The sequence below is a fragment of the Ahaetulla prasina genome, chromosome 2, assembly GCF_028640845.1.
Source record: "Ahaetulla prasina isolate Xishuangbanna chromosome 2, ASM2864084v1, whole genome shotgun sequence".
In the NCBI taxonomy this organism is placed as follows: Eukaryota; Metazoa; Chordata; class Lepidosauria; order Squamata; family Colubridae; genus Ahaetulla; species Ahaetulla prasina.
Genome location: NC_080540.1, coordinates 17,915,604 through 17,932,677, shown reverse-complemented (window position 1 = coordinate 17,932,677; position 17,074 = coordinate 17,915,604). Strand labels below are relative to the sequence as shown.

General features: G+C 43.2%; 1 protein-coding gene across 1 annotated transcript; it reads left to right on the top strand.

The window, feature by feature from the left end:
• Positions 1–6,246: 6,246 nt before the first annotated feature.
• LOC131191678 (cholinesterase-like) lies at positions 6,247–15,881 on the top strand. The gene is made up of 5 exons (XM_058170064.1): positions 6,247–6,452; positions 10,243–11,763; positions 12,768–12,922; positions 13,652–13,700; positions 15,419–15,881. Exons 2-4 carry the CDS (start codon positions 10,268–10,270, stop codon positions 13,684–13,686), a joined length of 1,686 nt encoding a protein of 561 aa, XP_058026047.1. The 5' UTR covers positions 6,247–6,452; positions 10,243–10,267; the 3' UTR covers positions 13,687–13,700; positions 15,419–15,881.
• Positions 15,882–17,074: the final 1,193 nt, after the last annotated feature.

Here is a 17,074-nt window from a genome sequence, read left to right as displayed (position 1 = left end):
TGCGTGAAAGCGAGGTTTCTTTATTTTTCAGGAAGACGAATCCAGCAAGCTGCAAGGACCACGTTCCTGGGTGAGCTGACAACCATATACAGTAAGTGTACATTTTTTATACTCTTTTTCCCTTTTCATTTCTTTGTTTCGGGAGTACTTGATGGGTTTTCCTTTTGTGTATGTGCTCGCTAAGTTTTCTGTGTTTTGTCTTTCTGATTATTTTAATGTGGGTGGGTTTCGTGTTCGGGTGTGTGTTCCGGTTTAATCTGTTCATTCTAACGTATTCTCCCGTTAGTTGTTTTCCATATGCTTTGACTGAAGTTAATCTATTTAGGCTTGTGATTGAATCTTGTCTTTTACTTGATCTAATCTATTTCTTTTATTCGGTCGGCTATGTCTGTGTGACCTGATTATTTCCTTTCCTGTATTTCTTGGTATTGTCTTTTAAATAGCCTTGAGGTTTCTTCATGGCCCGGAACATGGCCCGGAATATTCTTCCCCCCCACTGCTGACTTTTACCATGGCCTGCCTAGAATGCCGTAATTTTATCTACGGCTTACATCTTAGGTCGTGTTTTCCATCGTCGACTGAGAGGTGGCTTGGCCTGGTTAGGTACAACAGCGGCACGGTGTTGGACGGCAAAGACGGCACTGACGGTACCGGTGACAGAATTTCGTCCTGATTAGCAGGCCTCACGGGTTTGTCCCATGATGGTATGCTGCCGGGAACCCAAGGGATACTATCCCGGCTACTGACTTTTCCATCTTTGTAGCCGAGGAAACAACCAAGGGGAGGCTATTATGCCAAGCCCTGGTTGTCTCTGGACCCATTTGGACTTTCTACGGACTATGATAATATTTCTGCCCGAGTGGCTAGTAATATGCCTAACACCGGGTTTGACGATCTACAGGTACGACCAGAACATCTTCGCCGGTCAGGAATGGACATCTTGTCGCTGTAAATGGACTATTTCCCATGAGATACTCATTCGCCGAACTACGACAACTGCGAGGTTCCCCCGCCTCGCAGGAATGGCCCTCCAAACTATCAAGGGCCTACCTTAACGAAGGGTCTTGGGACCCAGAGAGGTGGCATGCGGCCAAGAAGAAGTTGTGGGGTTTTTTAAATAGTTTTTTAAATAAGGGTTTTTTAAGGGGAGGGATTTGGCGGGTGGGGACAAAACCCGCTGGGAGGATCCAGCCCTGTGCTAGTTCGCGACACTATTCCATCTTGTCTGAAGGCAGGGGAAGGCGTTCCAGGTTTAGAGGGTTACTCAATCTGTACGGTAAGTGGGAGAGGCAGATATGGCGGGGGAGGGGCCGATCGTGTTGAGGGAGCACGCGTTCGATGTTTGAGAGCGATCGCGTGCTCCGGCCCTCAGTCCCGACCTGCCTCGGTGGCCATGATCCTCAGAGCTTGGACCTTGGCTGATGTTATGTAATGCTCGGTCCGTGGTAAATAAGGCCCCCCTGATTTGTGATCTTATTCAGGGGGAGTCCGCGGACCTTATGGGTATTACGGAAACCTGGTTGGGCCCAGAGGGGGGGGTCCCCCTTGTCGAGATGTGCCCGCCAGGTTTCCGAGCATTCCATCAGCCGAGGGACCAAGGTAGGGGTGGGGGGGTGGCGGTTGACATTAGGGAGGATCTAGAGCCGAGGGAGACCACTGTTCCTCAGATTGCCGGCTGTGAATCCTCTATGTGCGATGGGGCTATAGGAATCAGTTGGGCTTGGTGATCGCGTACCTGGCTCCTTGCTGCGTGACCACAGCCCTGCCTGAGCTGTTGGAGGTACTCGCTGCTGTGGCGGTCGAAACCCCCAGACTTATAGTCATGGGGGATTTTAACCTGCCATCAGTTGGCTTGTCATCGACGGCAGCTCGGGAGTTCAGGCTTCCATGACGGCCTTGGACCTGATTCGAGTAAATGATGGCCCCACGCACTCGGGAGGCACGCTGGATCTGATTTATATCTCTGGGCAGTGGCTTAATGATCTGGTGTTAGATGACTTAGTAACAGAACCAATGTCATGGTCGGATCATTTTCTCCTTCGCCTAGACTTCGAACCGCCATTCACCACCGCAGGGAGACGGAACCTATACGGTGGTTCCGTCCCAGGCGCCTGATGGACCCGAGAGGTTCCTGGCGGAGCTTGGGCCATTCCTGAGGAACTGGCCCACGGCACGACTGAGGAACTGGTCACGGCCTGGGAACAGGCCGCGGCGGGCCTTGGACCGTGTCGTGCCTTTGCGGCCTCTGACCCGGCGGAGATCTCGTCCGGCCCCTTGGTACTCCGAGGGGCTGAGGGAGATGTAACGCCAGAGAAGACGCCTGGAGAGCACCTGGAGGTCCAGTCGCCCGGTTGATCGGACACTAGTTAGGTCCTATTCTAGGACCTACCTAGTGGCAATGAGGGAAGCGAGGCGTTCTACGCCTCCACCCTCATTGCGTCGGCAGATAACCGCCCGGCCGCCCTGTTTCGGGTGACCCGCTCTCTCCTACATCAGGAGGTGCGGGATGACCCGTTGCAGGGACGAGCCGAGGAGTTTAGCGGTTATCTATACGATAAAATCGCTCAGCTGAGGGGCGGTCTGGACCGAAATTGGGATGATCAAGCGAGGGAGAGGAGGCACGTCTTGTTGAGTCCATTTGGGATGAGTTTGACCCTGTGGCTCCCGAGGACGTCGACAGGTTGTTGGGGGGGCTGCACGGCACGACATGTTTACTGGACCCGTGCCCTTCCTGGCTGGTACTGGCCACTCAGGCGGTGACACGAGGCTGGCTCCAGAGGATTATCAACGCTTCTTTATTGGAAGGGGTTTTCCCTGCCGCCTTGAAAGAGGCGGTGGTGAGACCCCTCCTTAAGAAGCCCTCCCTGGACCCAGCTATTTTGGGTAATTATCGTCCAGTCTCCAACCTTCGCTTTGTTGCGAAGGTTGTAGAGAGTGCCGTGGCGCGACAGCTACCCCAATACCTGGATGAAGATGTCTATCTAGATCCGTTCCAGTCCGGCTTCCGACGCGGATACAGCACGGAGACAGCTTTGGTCGCATTGGTGGATGATCTCTGGAGGGCCAGGGACAGGGGTTATTCCTCTGCCCTGGTCTTATTAGACCTCTCGGCGGCGTTCGATACCATCGACCATGGTATCTTGCTGCGCCGGCTGGGGGGATTGGGAGTGGGAGGCACCGTATATCGGTGGTTCTCCTCCTATCTCTCCGACCGGACGCAGACGGTGTTGACGGGGGGGCAGAGGTCGACCGCGAGGGGCCTCACTTGTGGGGTCCCGCAGGGGTCGATTCTCTCGCCCCTGTTGTTCAACATCTACATGAAGCCGTTGGGTGAGATCATCAGTGGTTTCGGGGTGAGATACCAGCAGTACGCTGATGATACTCAGCTGTACTTTTCCACCCCGGGCCACCCCAATGAAGTTGTTGAAGTGCTGTCCCGGTGTTTGGAAGCCGTACGGGTCTGGATGGGGAGAAACAGGCTCAAGCTTAATCCCTCCAAGACGGAGTGGCTGTGGATGCCGGCATCCCGATTCAGTCAGCTGCAGCCGCAGCTGGCTGTCGGAGGCGAGTTATTGGCCCCAAAGGATAGGGTGCGCAACTTAGGCGTCCTCCTGGATGATCGGCTGTCGGTTGAAGATCATTTGTCGGCCGTCTCCAGGGGGGGCTTCTTCCACGTTCGCCTGGTCCGCAGTTGCGCCTTCCTTGATCGGGATGCCTTATGCACAGTCACTCATGCCTCGTTACCTCTCGCTTGGATTACTGTAATGCTCTCTACATGGGGCTCCCCTTGAAGTGCACTCGGAGGCTTCAGTTAGTCCAGAATGCAGCTGCGCGGGTGATAGAGGGAGCTACCCGTAGCTCCCATGTAACACCGCTCCTGCGCAGACTGCACTGGCTGCCTGTGGCCTTTCGAGTGCACTTTAAGGTGTTGGTTACGACCTTTAAAGCGCTCCATGGCTTAGGACCTGGGTACTTACGGGACCGCCTGCTGCTACCACATGCCTCCCACCGACCCGTACGCTCCCATAGAGAGGGACTTCTCAGGGTGCCGTCCGCCAAACAATGTCGGCTGGCGGCCCCAGGGGAAGGGCCTTCTCTGTGGGGGCTCCCACTCTCTGGAACGAGCTTCCCCCTGGTTTACGTCAAATACCTGACCTTCGGACATTTCGTCGCGAACTGAAGACCCATCTTTTTATTCGCGCGGGGCTGGCTTAATTGGATTTTAAAAGGGAATTTTACAAATTTTAAATGGGGTTTTAATTGATGATGATTTTTTAATATCAGGCTAATTTTGAATAAGTTTTTTAAGGGTATTTAAATTGTGTATATTTGTATTGTTGTTTTTATTTTGCCTGTACACCGCCCTGAGTCCTTCGGGAGAAGGGCGGTATAAAAATCAAATTAAATAATAATAATAATAATGTGTTTTGTGGGTTTTTTCCTGGCCAGATTTAATTCTGAGTCAGTGTCTTTTGTTATTATGATGCACCCTGGCTTGGTTTCCTTTTGCTCAACACTGCCTAGGTGAAGTTCCCTTCCTACAGGCCAAACTAACTCACAGGATTGTTGTGACAGGAGGAGGAAACACTAAGTAGGTTAGTGTTTCTGTTACAAAACGCACAATAATGGTTACATAAACTATAAAATGGACCTTAGAAAGTTAGTTCGTGAGCCACCCCCTAATGGCCTCGGTGGGAAATCAGCTATTAAACTATATCACTGCTGGTCATCTCTGCTTCTCCTTCTCCTCCTCCTCCTCCTCCTCCTCCTCCTCCTCCTCTCCCCCACTACTTCTTCCTTCCAGGTCAAGAGGGTGAGTGGACTAAAAATATGGGTGGGACATAGGTAACTATGTGGAACCAAGATAAACACCTCATTTTAAAATTGATCGTTCTGTTTTTCCCTCTTACTTTAAAACTTGGCCTTCAGAGTTGATATGCAACTTGGACTTGGAGAGATAGAAACAAAATGAGTGAAACCCAAATATTTAATTCCCAATGAAATATGGTCTCTCATTTCTAATGAAAGGAGAAGAGCGTGATTGCCTATAAAGGGGCTCCAAAACTCTGTAGAATGTTTTATTTTTTTTAATTTTTTTAATTTATTTTTGTCACACAGTATATATGAGCATAAGTATGAAATAACTATACAATATATAAGCATATATATGAGTATGAGTATGTAATAATTATATTAATTGGATATAATGAAAGGAAACAATAGGACAGGAACGGTAGGCACGTTTGTGCTCTTATGCACGTCCCTTACATACCTCTTAGGAATGGGGTGAGGTCAATAGTAGACAGTTTTTGGTTGAAGCTTTGGTGATTTTGGGAAGAGACCACAGAGTCAGGTAGTGACCTTATAATATTTCCTCATATATATGTTTATATACTATATAATCTTTTTGTGTGATGCTTACAGTCGAGCTGTATTCAAGAATTGGTCTAGCAAATGTTTTATATGCTCTGGTTAGTAGTGTAGTGTTTTTGGAGAAGAAGCTACGCAAGATTAGGTTTACAACTCTTAAGGCCTTTTTTGCGATGTAGTTGCAGTGAGCTTTGGCACTTAGATCATTTGATATGAAAACTCCAAGTTCTTTAACAGGGTGGGGATCATCAGTAAGGTAATGTCCATCGAGCTTCTACTTAGTGTTTAGGTTCTTTTTTCCAATATGTAAGACTGAACATTTGCTGGTTGAGATTTGGAGTTGCCAAGTTTTAGACCATTCAGATATGAAGTCAAGGTCTTTTTGGAGGATAGCTGTATTGTTGGTGATGTTAAATAGTTTGACATCGTTAGCAAAGAGAACACAATTACTTGTAATATGGTCACAGAGATCATTAATGTATAATATGAAGAGTGTTGGTCCAAGAACGCTGCCTTGGAGAACGCCATTTTTGACAGGAACAGGATTTAATAGAGCATTGCCAATTTTGACCACTTGTTGTCTTTTTGACAGGAAAGTTGTTATCCAATTGTGGAAGGGTCCTGAGATGCCATAGGATTTTAGTTTTAGGAGAAGTTTATCATGTGCTACTGAGTCAAAAGCTTTACAGAAGTCTATTCTTGCATCTATTGCTTTGCCCTGATCAAGATTTGTAGTCCATATTTCAATGAACCTTCTTCAACAATCTAGTTGTGAGTCATTTAGGGGCTCATCACCATATCCTGTTGCCTAAAATGAATTATCCACCCACTGCTCCTTCTGACTACTTTCCCAATCCAGACACCTGACTTCTTCCTCAAGAGTTGCGGTAAACACCTGCAACTGAGTTTACAGAAACAGGCTGAGAAGTAAAACCAGTTATACAACTGTAACTGGCTGTCTGAAGAAATTTTGAAGAACTGTCATTTCCTCTTGCGAAGACTATAAAACTTGCTGCTAGCAAAAAAATCAAAAAGTTCTAAAAGAAGAGACCATCCCTTGTCAGCCATTAAAGGAAAGAAAGGTAATATCTAACAGCTACTTATCTTTCTTTATTTTACTCTGCATATTGGTACTAAGTTTTTTTTTAAGGGAAGTTAAGAAAAAGGTGAAAGTGAATCTAGTCCCTATTGTTTTTTTGGTGGGGGGGATTGCATTTGTTAAATGTCGTTTCTGTTTGTCAGAGAACACTTTCCTTGATTATCTACATGTCCTTTGCTTAGTTTAAGTTCTTTCTGTATATCTAGCAATTATGAGAGGGAGGGAGGGAGGGAGGGAGAGAGAGAGAGAGAGTTTGGTTTAATGGTTAAGGCACCAGACTAGGAACCAGAAACAATCACATCCTGGACATAAACAGTTTCAACTCCTACCTCAAAACGATGCTATAGAGCACTGCACATCAGAACAACTAGACACAGGAACAGTTTCTTCCCGAAGGCCATCACTCTGCTAAACAAATAATTCCCTCAACACTGTCAAACTATTTACTAAATCTGCAGTACTATTAATCTTCTCATCGTTCCCATCACCCATCTCCTTCCACTTACGACTGTATGACTGTAACTTTGTTGCTTGTAATCTTTACGATTTATACTGATATTGATTGTTTCCTGATTGCTTATTTGTAGCCTATGACTATCATTAAGTGTTGTGTTGTACCTTGATGAAGGTATCTTTTCTTTTATGTACACTGAGAACATAAGCACCAAGACAAATTCCTTGTGTGTCCAATCACACTTGGCCAATAAAAATTCTATTCTATTCTATTCTATTCTATTCTATTCTATTCTATTCTATTCTATTCTATTCTATTCTAGTTCTGCCTTAGCCATAAAAACCAGCTGAGGGATTTTGGGCCGGTCACTTTCTCTCAGCCCAACTCACCACAAAGAGTTGTTGTTGTGGGGGAAATAGGAGGAGGAAGGAGTATTACAAATGTTCGTCCCTTTGAGTTGTTTATAAAAATAATAAAGGCAGGATATTAAATAAATGTATAAATTACATCCAGAAGCTAGAGACTAAAATAGAATGGTTGGCTGGCTGGCTAGAACAATAAACAATTGAGCTTTTAAAAATGGCAATAAATCTCATTTCGTACAATGGGATAAAATTCTGGAAAGATAAAAACCATTTTTACAGAATTACAGAATGTTGGAATGGACCTTGGAGGTCTTCTAATTCACTTCCTGCTTAAGCAGAAGATCCTATACAATGCCAGACAAATGGCTGTTCAAGCTCTGCCCACAACCTCTGGAGGCAAGCTGTTCCACTAATTAATTGTTCTCACTGACAGGAAATTTTTCAATAATAGGTTGGATCTCTCTTTTATAAGCTTCCATTTGTTATTTGCTCTCAGGTGCTTTGGAGAATAGGTCAATCGCCTCTTTTCTTGACAGCCCCTCAGGAATAGAATAGAATAGAATAGAATAGAATAGAATAGAATAGAATAGAATAGAATAGAATAGAATAGAATAGAACTGGAAGAGACCTTGGAGGACTTCTAGACCAGCCCTCTGCTCAAGGAAGAGAACCCTCTGCTCAAGGAAGAGAACCATCTAAGACAAGTGACTGTCCAGTCTCTTCTTAAAAAACTCCAGTGTTGGAGTGCCCATGATTTCTGGAGGCAAGCTGTTCACTGATTAATTTGTTTCCAAAGTGACAAGGGGAAAAGTATGGCTTAGGTCCAAAATAAGAAGGTGGTATGTGATTAGGCAGACTCTAATTCTCTAATTCACATATGTATAGATCATACCACATATCTGAGAGGATTTATATGAGATCATATGAGATGAGATTGGGTTTGTCACTGTGAGCTTCCAGAGATTCCTTCAAGATCTTTTTATGCCAGCAGCTCTGGGGACCCAGGGGACAGGTGAACTAGTGAGGTGCCTCCATTATTTTTAATATCTCTTTGTCTATTATTCTTTGTCTTAGTTTGGGTTTTTCTACTGTGTAATGTATTTATTCACTGTGGGGTCCCTGTTGCTTCCTAAGCTTGATCGTTTTCTTGTGGATGTTTCATTACCTAACTAGGTAACATCATCAGTGCTAGAAAGAAGTGGGTTTGCATTTTTTAAATATACAAATAGTTTGCCCTATCAGTGTTGGTGGGAGTATTATTAACTGTTACTGATAATTATTAATTTATGATTATAACTAATTATTAACATAATAATTAATTTTTAACAGTTAACTGCTTTTAGTTCTCTTTTACACCACCCAGAAACACTTGTTTGTGAGATAGGCAGCTATATAAATTGGTTTAACAAATAAAAAAATCATATTTGAGATGATTTAACCCTGGACAAGAGAAAAGCTGACTCAGGGGCTTAATGACACTGGAGATGGTCTCAGTTCTGGTGGTTTGAGCCCTAGCACTGTATGGCAGAGTGAACTCGCTTCAGCTAATAGTTTGAAAGCATGTTCTATATAGGTAAATAAATAGGTATCACTTCAGTGGGAGATGAGTTGGTGCTCTATGCAGGCAGGCAGTTTCCTGACAGCTCTGAACCTTCCCAATTGCGGTGCCCATCCAAGGGGGCCTTGAGTGACATTGCAGGAAGAGTCACTTGTCTTTCTCTCTGATGCAAAGCCAGCTCGCCCTCCTGTGGTGCACCTTGGGAAGCACACCAGCATATCCTTGCCAGGGCTGGTGCCTTGGCAAGCCAAACTATTACTGTTTAATAGCATGTGGTCTCTTGGCCACTGTAAATAATAATAATAATAATAATAATAATAATAATAATAATAATAATAATAATGATGATGATGATGATGATGATGATGATGATGATGATGATGATGATGATGATGATGCACAAACTGACTACAAACAGCAGTGTGACAAAGTGGCAACAATGGTGCATTGGAAGATCTGCAAGAAATATCATCTGCCCGTAAGCGAGAACTGGTAGGACCATAAAATAGAAAAAGTCATAGAAAATGAAGAAGTTAAATTGCTCTGGGGCTTTAGAATTCAAACAGACAGGCACCTCCCACATAACACCCCGGACTTAACACTTGTCGATAAGAAAGACAAAAAAGTCTGGATAGTGGATGTGGCAGTGCCTGGAGAAGAATAGAAGAGATTAGGCCGAAGAGGTTGTAAAAAATACTTTTAAAAGCCTCTGATGATCAGGCAACTCAGCTGGGATCGCCAGAGGAGCCTTTTAAAAGCATTTAAAAGCATTTAGCTGAAGAGGTTGCAGAAAAAATGCTTTTAAAGGGTTCTGATGATCCCAGCTGAGTTGCCTGATCGCCAGAACCCTTTAAAAGCATTTTTTTAACAACACACCTAAAAAAGGGCACACTTACCTTCCTAATCCTAGGTTTCAGTGACTCGTCTGGCTTGACATGGTCAGTGGATTTAAAACAAGATCGGAGCAGTTAAAGTGTTGATTAGGGGTAATTTTACATTGTTATTTATTTCAGTTATATCTTAACTATAATTTACAAGATAGGGCTTAGTACACCAAGTTCCATAATAGGATTCTGGAATAAGTTAGAAAGTTCGAACACAGATAATATATAACAACACTGTATTGGGAACCCTGGAGAAGATCTACTAGCAATTCTGTGTAAAACTGTCCATTCACTGAGCAAAGGGATCAGTAATCAAGAGTTCTAAGAGGTTCTTCTGGAATGTTGGAGATACATCATGGAGAAGGGCAAAGTTGACTAAGTCACTCCCTGCTCACCATTGGTGTCCTCAGCAAAAAAGGAGCCTCACCATCACAATAAACTAATCAAGAATTGGCATAAAGTGTGCTTATAGAGTATTGGAATAATATCATATTGGTTGTAAATTTTTCCAGATCCACCGACCATCCTACAGTTGCAATGCCTTGTCTGCTATGCCCATCTCTCTTGTGCTGCCTCCTCCTCCTCCTTCCTTTTCCATTAGTTTCCAGTTCTGCGTCTAAGGGAGACACAGTGGTCATAACCAGAAGTGGCCCTATTAAGGGCAAGCGGTTCCTGGCTGGCCTTAGATCTGTGACAGCCTATCTAGGCATTCCTTATGCTGAGCCTCCCTTGGGGAAGTTGCGTTTCCAGAAACCTCTTCCACATCAGCCATGGAAGCAAACATTGGAAGCCACCAGTTTTGGCAATTCCTGCCCTCAATTTATTTTCCGGGATGTCCCTGAAGCAGATATATGGTCTCCTAAAACACCATTGTCAGAAGATTGCCTTTCCCTCAACATCTGGGTGCCACATCCACAACCTTCTTCACCAGTGCCTATTTTGGTCTTGATACATGGAGGAAGTTATGCATTTGGCACGTCTTCTGTGGACGTGTTCAATGGGACACATTTGGCTGCCACTGAGAATGTCATTGTGGTCACCATCAATTATCGCTTGGGATCCATGGGCTTTCTGTACTTGCCACCAGCTGCTCCAGGGAACCTAGGCTTATGGGATCAACAGCTGGCCCTGAAGTGGATAAAAGAGAATGCAGCTGCCTTTGGGGGAGATCCTTCTCGGGTGACCATTTTGGGCCACAGTTCTGGAGGAGCTTGTGCGACTCTCCATCTTCTCGCACCAAAAAGCCAGGACCATTTTGCCCAAACAGTGATCCAGAGCGGAACAGGCAATGCCTATTGGACTTTGAGGTCTCCTGAGGAACTCAAAAGGTTATCTCTGGAATTTGTTCATTTGCTAGGCTGCTCCAAGGACAATAATACCAGCATAGTGCATTGTCTGCAAACAAAAAATGTTTCTGAACTTATTCGGCATGAAATAGCTATGTCCTTCAAAGGCCTCCTTCCGGATTTTCCCTTCAGACCAATCATAGATGGGGACTTTTTGCTTGGTGATCCAGGAAAGCTCATGGAGGAGGGGCAAATTCAGGTTAAACCTCTCCTCATAGGTGAAACCTCTGATGAAGCAGCCACATATGTCCACACGACTTTCCCTAACATCACCGACAATCTCATCAATCAGGAGCAGCTTCTGAAAGGGATACAGCAATTGGTGCCAAATGCAACTAAAGATTTTATTCGCACTATTGCACTGAAGTACAGTGAAGGAAATCACGGCCCAGCGAAATACCGCTCTGCTATGTCCCACTTCTATACAGATCGGATCTATTCATGCCCAATGAGGGAAGCTGCAGCAAATATCAGGAAAGCTGGGAGTCCTGTATATGCCTATTTATTCACACACCGCCCTTCATGGTCAATTTGGCCCAAATGGATTGGAGCATCTCATGGTACTGATATTCCTTTTGTTTTTGGAACCCTTAAATCAGCACTGCCTTTCAATCAAACATACACAGAGGTTGAAGCCAGGCTGAGCCGTAAGATGATGCATTACTGGGCAGAATTTGCAAGAACTGGGTAAGTGGTTCACTTTATTTCAAAAATTTGTATTTTAAGTCCAAAGAAAGCCTTTCCATTCAACAAATGCACTTTATATCTAAAGCAATTAAGCCACAAAGTAATGCATGCTGTTCCTTTGTGTATGTTTACAGGTTGTGCTAACAGAAGTAGTTCATGATTTACAACCACAGTTGGGACTAGAATTTCTGTTGCTAAGCAAGACAGTTGTTAAGTGAATTATAAGTGCAAGGACCAGTTGTAAGTCATTTTTTTCAGTGCCATTGTAACCTTGAGTGGACGTTAAATGGACATTAAAAGAATATTTGTAAGTCAAGGACTACCTGTACTGGAAACAACCCTGAAATTTTTAAGGATTCTTAATAATGTCACTTATAGATATTTTTTCTTTTATGAGTTCGGTGGTATCATACTAATTCCAGGGTACTTTATTTCTTCAAGTGCAATAAAAGAGGCAAAAGGGAGATAAGAAACAGAGCATTACTCTACCATTAAGAGAACGAGCAAAGGCTTGGAAGGGAATAAGTAGGGAAGGGGAAACTCACAAGAGGGAGGGTGCCCAGGGTGTGAGGATTGGGACTGGCAGATCCAAGAGTCTACGAGGAGCTGACCTGGGTTTGGATCAGGAAGGAGGAGACCCAAGAGATTTCACCAAGCCAAAATCCCTCGCTCCCTCAAAATCCCCTTTGGGAGTTCCCCTTGGTTATAGTTTCTCAAGTCAAAACCAGTCTCTTTGGGAAAGAGCTACATCAGAATTACAGAGTTGGAAGGGACCTTGGAGGTCTTCTAGACCAACTTCCTGCTCAAGCAGGAGACTCGATTCCATTCTGGACAAGTGGCCGTCCAGTCTCCTCTTAAAAACCTCCAGCGATGAAGCACACATAGCCTCTGAAGGCAAGCTGTTCCACTGATCAATTGTTCTCATGGTCAGGAAATTTCTCCTTATTTCTAGGTTGGTTCTCTCCTTGATTAGTTTCCATCAATGTCCTTTTCTTCCTCCATAGGAATCCCACTCGGTCCGCAGCCAGCAAGAATAAGTGGCCACTCTATAATGCCAAAAAACAGAATTTCTTCCTTCTTAATACGAAGCCATTCCAGAAAAGGGTGAAAAACCACTGTGATTTTTTAAAGAGGCTTTTTTCAAAGGCTGAAGAGACACGTAAGTTCAGCTATTAGTTTTGCCTTTGGAAGGGAGTAGTGGTTGATGAAAAAGATATTTTTAAAACCATTTATACATTAAATATAGAGATCGCCCATCTCACTCATTGAGCAATCTCTAAAAATTGATTGTATTGCCACTCTTTGCTGTAAGATACTCATTTGATTTTACACTGGGCAATTTTGTAATGCTAGTGATAAATTTTGTAGAGCAAGCATATTTCATGACATCCCAAGAGTTGGGTCTCTAGTAATGTCCTCTAAGTAAACCTTAGTTGCTCACATAAAGACAACAACAACAACAACAACAATGCATCCTAAAACATCTGGATCACTGCTTGACCACCATCGTCATTGACAAAGTTCCTCTCAGTCAATTGCAAAAGGCAGCTTTATGTATTTATTTTTATTTATTTATTTATCAAATTTTTATACCGCCCTTCTCCCGAAGGACTCAGGGCGGTGTACAGCTATCTGGAATAACTTACATCCTGCAATGATAACTTTAATACCATAAAAAATATCTGCCCATTTCATTTTTTTGGGAAGGACTGAGTAGTCCAGTCTAAACATCTGACCATGTGAGGAACAATAATGTTTTGATATATATTTAATAAATATATATTATGCCATGAATCATGGAATCCTCAGAATCCTACTTCTAGATTCAGATTCTTTAGAGATAAGATGCACACCTTATCTTGACATTTCATTTTTCTTTGTTCTGCAGAGAAGTCCAAAGGTGATTCTGTTTCATCAAACTAGGAAGAAGACGGAAGGTAGGAATCCAGTCCTTAGTTATAGTAACAGCCTTCAACTGGGATAAAGTTGGATGATTTCAGAAGGGGGCTAGACTTCTTTCTAAACAGTAGTTTCACATTGGCAATCTAAACCATTTTTAAGGAGTGCTGTTGTGGCTCAGCTTCAATGTGTGAAATGGAAGCTCTCCAAGCTGATGCCAATGGCCTTTGTGGAAGAGGAACCTGGAGAAACCTCTAGATCTCGGCATAAACAAATACTTGGGCACAGGGAAGGAAGGAAGGAAGGAAGGAGCCACCAAGAGTAACTTACAGAGAAGATTACTCAGTGCTGAGACAGAGAAAGCATAAGAATGAAATTCAGCCTGTGGGGGAAATCAGTTTTCAGATGAATGGGACTATTTAATAGACAAATGGAGACACTGGGAAGGTGTCCTTGTAGCACAGTGATAAATGTTATCCGAACTTTCCCATAGGCACCCCTGAATCTCAAGATGCAAATATTTCTTCTAACTAAGACCATTGTGCTCTCTAGATAACAGAAGGGCAGGAAGTAACTTGAGATCAGTTAGGTTATTAATTACCAATGTTATGCATGCACATAAATCCCCCTCCATTTTGAAATGTATAAATATGAGTGAATCTGTCAGGTCTGCCATCATAATGGCTTCAGCCTATTTCGTTGGCACCCTGCCATAAAATGTGGGGAGGGGGAGAATGGGGGCGTAAGGAAGGGGGATGACAGGATGACAGAAACTGGAGGTGTCAATCTGGAACAACATCATGAGCATGAGAATGGAATGTGAAATTCCACCAAAGAGGCACCAAACCTTAAAGCTGTTACCAAAACTCCTAATATTATTGGAGTCTTAAAACTGGTCATGATGGGAGGACCTGGGAAAAGGGGAAAAGGCAGGCTTTGCGCAGGAATACTCTGATCCAGCTTTTCTTGTGCTGTAACCACTTGACTTTATAAAAGTACACCTTTTGCTACAAATGGATTTGAGGATCTTTCTTTCCTAAACATCCAAGCTGGGACAAGCCTGATAGCATCCTTTTCTCAAGGGAATTTCTCCAGTACACACTGTTAACAGTAAATACTGCAGCAAGACTTGATTACGTGCTTTGGATCCTGCATTTTGATTTCACAAACCCCTCCATGTTTAGTATAAGAAGAATACAGAACACCTTTGATGGACTTTTAAGGTTAAGATTAAGGCACCAGGCTAGACATTAGGAGACTGTGAGTTCTGATCCTACCTAAGCCATGAAAGCCAAAAAGATAGGATTAGAATTCACAGTCTGATAACGTTTAGTCTGGTGCCTTAATCTCAAAAACCCATCTAAGGTGCTGTGTGTTCCCTTTATACTAAATAGGCTGACTTTAGACTAGTCACTCTCTCTCAGCCCAACTCACCTCAAAGAGCTGTTGTTGTTGGGAAAATAGAAGGAGGAAGGAGTGTGGGGTATGTTCTCCACCTTGGGTTATTTGTAAAAATAATAAAGGAGATATATATATAATAAACAAAAATAAATAAAATTATCTTATTCTAACTAATTAAAGAGAACAGCATCCTGGAATCTCTGCTCTGCCTGTGTCTTGAACTGGCCTACTATGAAGGCTGCCACTTAGGTTGAACCTCTTTGAAAATGGCACCCATATCTCAAAGGCACCATTTGAAAACCTCACTATAGTTTTGTTGGCTTCAGAATAACGGTTGTGTGTTTATTTCTCTCAGGAATCATCCAGACTTCTCTTTAAAGCCTGGGGAAATGATGACAAGCTGCACCAGAGAACCTTCCAGAAGCATCCATTGTCCTTTCAGACTGGTGGGAAGTTGGAAGACAAATAAGGAGACAACTAAAACCCACATCACTTTTGCTGTTAAAATAATAAATTGCTAGGAGTAATTTGTTATATCTTGATTTGAGACAGGCTTTTAATTAATCCTGCTCCCTCAAAAAGAACCTCTTAATAAATACTGTCTGAATTCTTAGGATAAAAATCCTTTTATTTTCACAATGAAGGGAAATTGTAATAAGGATATAATAAATAATAGTAGAATATCATATACTGGAATACTTAAATTAGTAGAAACTTGTTATTCTGTAAACATTTGTTTCCTGTAGCACATATACGCTACATTATGCCTTTGTATTTCCTATAACTAACTTCCTTTAATAAAGATATGCTGCATTAGGCCTCTGTAAAGTATCTGGTATTTGTCATCCTGCCATCAATCTGAAGCCACATCAATCTTATTCCTGTTTTTCTCCTGCCATCCAATGTTTGGAATGATTTACCCAGCTTTGTACTTTTGATCAAAATTAAACACTGATTCTTTCTCACAATAAATGCTTTCTTCTGAAGAAGAGTTACATTACTTTAGATTGTACCCTCAGGAAGGTTTATGCCATAGACTAAAATGTGTTAATCTCCAAATATTTCTTCTGATTTTTGCCTACTATAGATTAATGTAAAATGAAAAGCACAAGCAAAAGAGAGGCTAATAGGATCAAGGAGATAATCGAGATTTCCACAGAAATTTCACCGAGATTTCCACAGAAAAGATCAAAAAACCCAAGATGGTGGCCATTATAGTGTAACACACATAACAAACTGATCTTTGATCATACTTAGGTGACTACCATCTTGATTTTTTTTTAAAAATAATTCCCTGCAGACACCCTTGTTTAAAATGAAGAAAGACAAAGTGTGCACTGGAAGATTTAAGGGTGGAATGAAGCATGAGCACCTTTTGAGGGAAAAGAGAGAATGAAAGCAAGGTTCACGTTAAGAGAATGTTTTATAATGGCTGCTGTTAGATTCGATGATGGAAGAGACGGACACAGCTCTTTCAGTAACAACAGCTCTTTATTAGTAGACCAGTACAACCCAACAACCTGCTTGTCTGGCAGTGTCCTCTTTTACAGAGGGCTGCCAGAAGCTTAACCAATGAGCTTTAAGTATTTTCCCGCCTTTTTGGAGGACCTGAGTGAAGCCTATAACTCACTCCTTATATGGTACATAACAGCTGCAAATGTTTCTGAAGTAATACAAGGAATTATCTTAGGCAGGAGTCTGCAACCGTAAACACTCAAAGAGCCACTTGGGCCTGTTTCCTGGTAGAAAAAAAAAACGGGAGCCACAAAACCTGGGTGGGCGTGGCCAACTCTACGTCACTCACTCCCACCCAGTCACATGACAACCCCCCCCAGTCATACCTACCCAGGTTTTGTGACTCCCCATGTTTTCTACGGGAAATAGGTATCTCCCTCTCTTTCCCTCCCTCTCTCTCATCTCTCTTTTTCTTTGTCCCTCTCATCTTTTCCTTTCTCTCATGTCTTTCTTTTTCTCTCTATCTCTCTATCACCCTCTCTATCCTCCTCTCCTC